The sequence below is a fragment of the Nematolebias whitei genome, chromosome 6, assembly GCF_014905685.2.
Source record: "Nematolebias whitei isolate Nwh7 chromosome 6, NemWhi1, whole genome shotgun sequence".
Taxonomy (NCBI): Eukaryota; Metazoa; Chordata; class Actinopteri; order Cyprinodontiformes; family Rivulidae; genus Nematolebias; species Nematolebias whitei.
The window spans coordinates 41,440,353-41,449,755 of NC_056503.1; the positions used below are offsets into that span (position 1 = coordinate 41,440,353).

A 9,403-nucleotide genomic window follows, 5' to 3' on the forward strand; every position below is an offset into this window, starting at 1 on the left:
ATAATGAGCGGAAGAATAAGGAAGCAACACAAGTTTGTTCTTATGTTTCATGACCATGAACATTTATTAAGAGGAAATTCAGAAATAGCTGTTGGTGCCTCTTACCCTCAGCTTAGGAAAGTCAGATGAAACGAAACCACCAAAGAGAACCTCGATAAACTCAGCAAGTGCTGTATCAGTTAGACGTTTAGAGGTTTTTGCAGCAGAATTAACATAAATGCTGTGTACACAGGAAACTTTGCATTGGTTTTCTCACATTTTTACACCTACAACAGCTCTTGAAGCTCGCTGAAACTATACATGAGTTTTTGGTTACACGTCAGTGCAAGGAAAACAAAAACTCATTAACTTGTTGCTTATTATCATGCAAATTAGTAGTGTATCAACATAATCTACCTAATCTGCCTTAAAAGGTAGGAAAACTAACCTCAACACCTAAAAAAATGGCCTATTTTTTTTTTAACAAAACACAACTATAAAGTTAATTAAGGGTCATGAATTAGTTCTAACTTAGTACATGTTCCTTATTCTGAAGTGATAATTAGGCTACTTATGTAACCAGCAACAACCGATTTGTAGAATATAATCAGTTAATTCAAGCAAATTTGATAATTTTCTATTTATTGAACAATTTGGTCATTCAAATGGGATTAATAGATGCTTTTAAAGTTTAATTGAGCGTCAACATGCCACAAATTGGCACGATAATAAGCACCGGTTTAGTCATTAAACTAAAATTTTAACATATTCTCACCACAGAGACATGATCATAAAAGCGTCCTCGTTTCTGCAGATCACGTTCGCCTTTTGCAACATTTACTGTTATTTCATTAACAAAGCAAGAAAAAAAAAAAAACCTTCTATTGCAATGGTACCTCATTTCTCATTGTTTGGAATAATCTCAGGATTTAGGAGGGAATAGGAGTCATCAAAGGGAAGCAACTGCCATAAGTTTTATTTTATGTTTAGCGTACTTGTTGTTTTCATACAGTAGCCATCATCTCGAAGGTTCTCCAAGTGTTGAGTAAAATGTCTTCTGTATGCAGTGCTGTAGAACTACTTTAGCATAAAGCATACAGCGTACATTGAAACAGCATAACATAATAATAATAATGGTAATAAACATAGCAGTATTGCATTTCTCATACAGGACTTTGGTTGTAGCTGCTTTGAATCGTCCGTTTCTGTTTGTGTGAGCAGCTCGGTTCTGAGAGGAGGCTCGTCTCCTTCAGGTTCTCTGATTGCACTGATCGCCTCTGTGTCCTGTGGACACCGTCTTGTATACAGTCACTGAATGAACTTCAAAATAAGAGTTTTTGTTTACAGTTTTGATCACATAAGACGAGCTCGGTGCATCACGTGGATGTTGATTGTTCGCAAAACCCAAATTAACAAGATTGTACGTTTTTAAGAAATTCCTGTTCCAGATCATGAAAGAATGCCTTCACGCGTTTGTTGGAACTTATTTTGGTTTCGCGTCTTGTATACATGTTTTTTTCTTAATTATTATTATTATTATTTATTTGCTCTCCTCCAGAGCTGAAACTGTAACTTAGCTGGTTGCAATATCGTGGTCAATAATGAGAGGTTCTGGCTGTACTGTATATGTTGCACTTTGTATTTATGTATTAAATAAGTGTACGCAATAAGTACATGAAAACAAGATTTGGTGCATTTAAAAATTACAAGATTCCCTCCCCCTCAAAAACAAATGAAAAAACCCATTGCAAACTCACGTTGGGCAGTAAAGCTGCAGCAGCTCAGAACTCACAGGGGCTTCAATTCATCACTTCCTCTGCATGAAACACTGTATCATATCTAAAGGCAGCGGGAAGATGATGGTGGAGTTCTTCTCTGCAGCAATGGTGTTGAGGGTCTGCAGATATCGCAGCTGGAGAGCAGAGGGCGCCTCGGCGATCACCAGAGATGCTTCTTTCAGCGCTCTGGAGGCCTTCATCTCACCCTCAGCAGCAATGATCTGAAGCAGAGACAGTCATGTGTAAAAATGTTCCTTCTTCTTGTCATGAAATCTTCCCGTCCTGCGCTCACCTTGGCCCTGGCCTCCCGGCTGGCCTCTGCCTCTGCCGCCATGGCCCTCTGCAGCTGCTGAGGCAGCTTCACATCTTTTATCTCCACACGCTCCACCTTGATGCCCCAAGGGTCAGTGGCGTCATCCAGGGCTTCCTTCAAAATGAAAAATAAAAGGTCTGGTTACATGAACCCATTTTGACAACTATTATAATAAATGTTAATAACTGCTATCACTTGAATCTTCAAGTCTGTGGAGCGTTTACACCACGCTTAGATCATTATCCTCATTTTATAATAAATACAATCCCAAGTTTTAATTTCCCTGAAGGAATCTTCCCAAGGGATTAATAAAGTTTTAACTAATTTATCAAATATAATTATGTGTGGGAAAAAAAAAAAACTGGTGTTAATAAAAGTCAAAAACAGAATGACATGATTTGCAACACTCAGAAACCAATGTTTTATTAAAAATTAAATATATTAACAAATTTCTCATTGAAACAAAATAAGGTTGCTTCTTTTAGGGAATAAATTTTAACTTTATGGTAGAAATACATTTCAAAAGAGTTGGGACAAGGGGCAACAAAAGGCCGTAAAAATAATAGGAAGCATTTTACAACCAATTAGTTTAACTGGCAAAAGGTCAGTAGGAGGACCGGGTTAAAAGATATTTTAGAGTGGCTGAATCTCTCTGAGGTAAAGATGGGAAGAGGTTCACCAGTCTGTGGAAGAACCAGAAAAATTGTAGAACCAAGATGCAATATTTCATCTCAAAAACTGCAGCAACTGGTCCCAATCATTATCTGGCTGCTGTTAAAAGAAGAATGGAGGCTTCATATTGGAAAACATGGACAAGTCCCAACTTTTTAAAGATGTGTGGCTGCAATCAAATCGAAAATTACCTTAAATCTCGTTGCATTTCTCATTTAATGCATTTCATGTCTTTACAATGTTCCATTGTGGACAAAATGTGGGTTTATGAGATTTACAAACCATTGCTGTCTGTTTTTATTTACACCGTTTTGGAACTGGGATTGTACATTCTGTGGTTCAGACTCACAACGTTGAAGGTTTTAGGACCATCTTCATCAGCAGTGAGGCCAATTCACTGATCTCCAAAGGGTTTTAGGTTAAATGTCCTGATGCATGCTCAATAATCCAGGTAAATGAATCCAACAAGGTTGATTCAGGTCCTCTGGATGGATTCTTCTTTGCTAATTAAGAATCAGTCTTATCAGTCTTCAAAGAAACTTCTTTCAATAAAGAAGAATCTGTCCAGAGGATCTGAATCAACCTTGTTGGAATTTAGGTTAAACTTTCTTTTTAGCCATCAGTAGCTATATTTACATGTGCAAAATTATTGGATCAGATTCAAATGTACTTGGATTAAATAATCCGAATGTATCGTTTACATGGGCACAATCTGATCATGACGAGCGTTTACATGCAGCGGGCTTTTATTCAGAATAGAAGTGACATTCGCAGTGCGGTAAACTTTCCTTAAAAAAAAACACAGAAGAAGTTCTACTCTCGTAATGAACAACAAACCTGAGCGCCCAAAATGGACCCGCGCCAGGTTTTAATGACGGTGGTCGACCGTCAAGGCGTTCAATAATTTTGAGCTCTTTCAAAGTTCCTAGTAGAAATGTTGTCGCTCACCGACCAGTTTTGCTTCCCCGACATATAAGCATCTAGCCAGATAGAAATACGTGAGGTTGACAGGTCGCACATGCACAGTCAGGTCAGTTTTCCACAATCAGAATAAAATGATCAGATTAAGTGTTTACATGCACACCGTTCGGATTATGAATCGGCATAAACTCCCCTTCTCATTCCGATTACATATTCACTTGGATCGAGCTGAATCAGCTCAGAATAATCTGAATGGGGCGTTTACATGATTATTAATTTTTTTTATTATTAAACCTTTATTTAACTAGATAAAACTTCATGACCCTAAAATGGAAGAAGCAGGTAAAAGATAATGAATGGAACCAGATAAAAACCCATTGAGATCAAGACCTCTTTCACAAGGGTGACCTGGCCAAGAACAGGCAGCAGCATGATGCATTTTTATTCTGAATGGCCATTTAATCCAATTACTAATGTCCATGTCCATAGCTAGTGTGGACTTCACACTTTAAAATGAACCAATCGATGAGAATAAATCTTAGAATGAATTAGTTGAGCTAAAATAGAAATCTGTTGCCAACAGATTTGAACCGTCCCTTTACAGTCTCTGTGATTTATTCTGACCTGCATGCTGATTGAAATGCCCTCTCTGTCAGACAGAAGCTCTGAAAGGTTTTTGGTGCCAAGGACGTTCCTCAGAGTGGTTTGGGCAAGCAGCCGTGTGGATGAGTGTGCGTTGGACACGTTGGCCACTGATGAGATGGGGCAGTGAATACGGAAATACACCACTCCATCCACAGACACCGTCACCGAGTCTTTGGTTAGGATCTGGGAAAGGAAGTAATTCATAGGATTAAAATCCTAATTTATGCTCATCCCCACTGCCTTTTATGCCAAAGTAAGGTGATCTTATGCTGAGATGTATTGATGCTCAGAGTATGTGTTGAGAATGACTCTCAGCTTGTACCACAACAAAACTAGCTTATTATCTGTAAAATTGGCAGAGTTATAGTCATTATAGCTAAGGTTGATTAGCCATTTTGAATTTGTTTGACTTGATAGTTGCATGAAAATCAATTCATTGGTTCAGGAGGTATTTTGCTAACTCTACATACACACACTGAAACAAACAGTGTTGCTTTTGGCGGTGGGTGATCACAATGTTGTTACTCGTATGATCAAAGAAGATGGGTGCTTTAACAAGAAACAGAAGGTACAGATAGGGTGTATTTGCTGTAAGAGAGAAAATGTATTAAAAAAATTCACCTCTTGTGGAGGGATGTCAAACGACACAGTCCTCAGATCAACTTTCACAAAGGTATCAGTGCACGGCAAAACAAAGAAAAGTCCTGAAAAGAGATAAACACCAAATTTGATCCTCCTTTAAAGCAGAGAATATGAGTAACAAAAAGGGTTCACTCATTCATGAAAAGCCACCAACCTGGTCCTTTAGGTTTCCTGTCAGTGATCCGACCGAGTCTGAAAATGACTGCTCGCTCATACTCCTTCACAATCTGCGCATCAGAAACAGTAATCCATGCGGAAAGACAGCAGTTTCCAGGAAAAATGTTAACCCGTGCTATGCAGACACGTCAATGATCAAAAGTTTAATGCAATAATGAGGTTTTCTACCTTGACACACACAAACAGTGTGAGTGGGAATGTTGCTACTACGATGAGGAGGGATATGATCACCAACAGCCAACCAAAGCATCCCAGGCTCCCTGACTTTTTATCTGCCAAGAGAGAAAATGCTTTAGAAGCGCCAAGAAATATCTGCCATGATTGTTTAAAGGCACATTTGTTCCGTTTGCATGAATGCCCAAACAGAAAGCTCTTGCGGTCAGTTTGTTGACAGCTGATTAAACAGCAATACGATCCGGTGGGACGGGACTTTATTGAAGTTTACAGAAAACATTCACTCTGTCAGGCGTGGCTGTGCTAAAGTCCCATATTCCCTTTGTTTGTAATAACCTAATTAATCTCTGAGGAAAACACGTGACCTAAAAAATTATCTCATGTCATAGAAACAAACAAAAAAACGTTTGATGCACAATAATTGTATAGAATTAGGGGTCTTCTTTGGTCAGTTTAGTAAATGTGGGGTTTACTTTTTGATTAATATTGTCAGAGTCAGAAATCCATTTACTTTAGAATCGGAATCAGAATAAGATTTATCATCATTGTACCGAGACACAACGAGAACATGGACGTACAGTCGTCCAAAAGATGGATGGAGTGCACGAAACTGCTGCTATAAGTGCAGCCTTCTTATCCTTATTCAGAATCACACTTTTAGATAGGAAATTATTAATTAATTAATCATTAATTTAATTTAATTTCTGATGATAAAAGTCCAAACCAAACTTCAGGAGCCAATTTTTGCATCTGTTTGAAAAAGTTCAAAGCATAGCGGGTTTATAATGTTATGGAACTCGCCAAAGGTTAAGGTTTGAATATTGAAAATAAAATAAAATAAAAACAGAACCAGCATTGTACTATTTTAGTCTTATGTTGCTTTCAGTTTTTATATTGCTATGCGCTACTTTGAAGCAAGTGCTGGCTTTTTGCAACTTGTAGCTATAATTTAACTTTTAAACTTCAAGCTTACCTTATGCTAGCTTTAATTTTTAAGTTAACCATTTGCTACTTTTATATTCTAGCTAGCCATTGATGTTTCAGCTGATACTCAGGCCCATAAACCTAAACCTCTGCCTTGTCTGAGTTTAAAAGCAGTAAATTAAGGGTCATCCATATTTTTATGTCTTCAAGACATGCTTGTAGTCCAAGTAACTGATCGGATTCATTGGGTTTCATGGACAAATGTAACTGTGTATCATCAGCATAACAATGAAAATGTCAGGGTTTCATGCAGAGGAAAGCAGGAAAGAACCCAATGGTGCAGACAGGACTCGGAGGCCCGGATGTAAGATAATAAATACTTTAATAATAATGATAATTATGATAATAAATAAATAAACAGGCTGACGTGGCAGCATAAACTTACAACAACAGGTCGTGAAACGCTCAGGGAACACAGGAGGAAACCAGACGATGGACCGACAATGACTGAGACACAGACCAAGACTTAAATATACAGACTAGATGAGACATAATAACAAACAGCTGGACAGGACACACGGGTGATACGGATCAGGGAGATCAGCAGGGAGAGACACTATAAGTACAGATGCAGGGTGATCACAGAGGGCACCATCCTAACTGAAAATTTATCCCATGATGTTTAATAACTTTACCTAATGGACGCATATATACAGGCAAGGTAAAGAGTATTGGTCCAAGCACGGAACCCTGAGGAAGTCCATGACTAACTTTGGTGTAAGATGAAGATTCATTATTTACATTTACAAATTGTAATCTATCAGATAAATGTGATTTAAACCGTTTAGAGCCATTCCTGTAATTCCAATATCATATTCAAGTTTCTGTAGTAGAAAATTATGATCAACTGTATCAAATGCAGCACTGAGGTCTAAGAGGACCACTGTAGACACCTGTCCATTGTCAGGGGCCATGAGTATATCATTAGAAACTTTCACCAGTGCTGTTTCTGTGCTATGGTGAGCTCTAAACCCTGACTGAAACTCCTCAAACAGATTATATATTTCAACTATTTTCTCAAGAATCTTTTAGATCAAAGTTAGATATAGGTCTATAACTGGCCAGAATTCCTGGATCAAAATCAGGTTTCTTAAGTAAAGGTTTAATTACAACAAACTTTGTGGTATGTGACCATTCATTAGAGACAAATTAAGCAGATTCAAGACGTGGTAAATTAAGGGAAATATGTCTTTAAATAGCCTGGATGGAATGGGATCTAGCAGACATGTGGATGGTTTGGATGAAGCTATTATTTTTGACAATTCAGAGAGCTCAACAGGACAAAAACAGTCCAAACATAAATCAGGTTCTAGTGACATTTTTTTAATTGCCCCATCTGACAGGGAACCAGAGGCGATAGTAGGAAGGATGGTTTGAATGTTCTCCCTAATTGAAATAATTTTATTTATAAAGAATATGACCTATGACCTTACCTTTTACTAGCTTTAAGTCAGTCTTTTGCTACTTTAATTTGTGTAGAATTTTGCTACTTTTAGCCATTAGCTAACATGTTGCTACTTTTGGTATTTAGTTGGTGTTGTGTTTATTTTGCCTTCAGTATCAACCAAAACATTTAACACTCATAATTTTGAAAAGCAACTTCTTTAGTTTCAGTTTAGAATCCCTGTTCTCTCCACCCATTTATGCTTTAGTGCATAGTTTAGTTTTTACACAAAAAGTTAGGTTCATTAGCAACAGTTAGGCTTTTCGGACAGATGGATAGAAAGAAAGAAAGCAAAAATCTCATTTCTTCTAAAGCACTTCAACAGCAAACTCCAATCTGCTTCAAAATATTTGCTTCGTTGATGATTGCGTCTCGTTACTGGGCTCAGTCTGGCCGTGGTGTTTGACTTGTGACATACAACATGATCTTCAGATTCACCTCCGTAGAAGAATTTGACTGTTCCTGAGCCAGATGTAAACCTCTTACACAGCTGTTTCTGTTATTCACTGTTCCAACCCAAGTATAAAACTTAACTCCAGTTTGACATAACTGATTACTCTTGAACCTGACTTCCTATACAGTCCTAATAAATCCTAGACTTAGTGTAAGACTCTGTGAGAATTAACAGTCTTTGAGTTAGATTTACCTTCTTCTTCTGCTCCAATGACTATTACATTTAGTAAAATACTAAATAACAAATTGCAGTACTTCTACACATTCTCACTTTATATTTTTCCACTCCTGCCTGAAACGTTTGTATTGTACGTACACAGCAACTTGTTTCAAGAACTTTCTTTCTGAAAAGACTCGACAGATCAATGTCCTTTATTTCTCCATTTAATCTTAATAATCCTGAAATGTCACTAAATGAAAGTTTTCTGCCCCTTTATTCCATTTTCAAATTGTTAAGTACATTTCATTACTACTAGACAAAACTGAGCCCTCACTTATTAAAGATCTTTAAAAAGCATTTACCTTCAACATTTTCTGTGTTGATCTCCAGTTTTCCTTGCGTGACCATCTCCACAGTGCTCGAGGTTTTGGAGATCATTAGAGAGCAGTCTGGGAGTTGGAGCAACGCTGCACTTGTTTACTCTTCTCTTCTTGATCTGCGAGGCGTGGCCTTTACACCTCTGATGAAGCTGAGCATGAACCTGAGACAGAGACACGCATAGATGCACTACTGAGACTCACCTGGTAACATGAAGCTTCTGTGTGGCTCTTGTAGGCTCAAAGAAGTTCAGCCCTCCTGGTTTCCTCATCATCCAATTCCAGGAGGAGTCTGTCACGTGTTGACTGGAGATAATGAATAAATAATGAAGTCCTGAAACATGAGAGATGATGTAGGGAGGAGACGTGACCATCCTCATGTCTCCTTTACAAAAAATAAATAAATGTAGGTTTTCTCACAGACAGCACTTCCTGCAAAGTATCATTTTTCAAATTTGGACCACATATTGTTACAGAACATTATTAATCATGAAGGCCAAGGACGACTCCAGACCAGTCTAGGATAAAGTTGTTAAGAAGTTTACAGCAGGGTTAGGTTATAAAACAATATTCCAAAATCTGAACATCTCACGAAACGCTGTACAAGCGTCTGAAAACAGAAAGAGTACGCCACAAGTGCAAACTTACCAAAACATGGCCGTGCACCCAAACTGACCAAAGAAA

General features: G+C 37.9%; 1 protein-coding gene across 1 annotated transcript; it reads right to left on the reverse strand.

The window, feature by feature from the left end:
• Window positions 1-1,487: 1,487 nt before the first annotated feature.
• stoml3a (stomatin (EPB72)-like 3a) lies at window positions 1,488-8,780 on the reverse strand. The gene is made up of 7 exons (XM_037678299.1): window positions 8,705-8,780; window positions 5,296-5,399; window positions 5,105-5,177; window positions 4,930-5,012; window positions 4,288-4,491; window positions 2,050-2,184; window positions 1,488-1,978 (listed from the first exon to the last, which is right to left on the reverse strand). Exons 1-7 carry the CDS (start codon window positions 8,778-8,780, stop codon window positions 1,787-1,789), a joined length of 867 nt encoding a protein of 288 aa, XP_037534227.1. The 3' UTR covers window positions 1,488-1,786.
• Window positions 8,781-9,403: the final 623 nt, after the last annotated feature.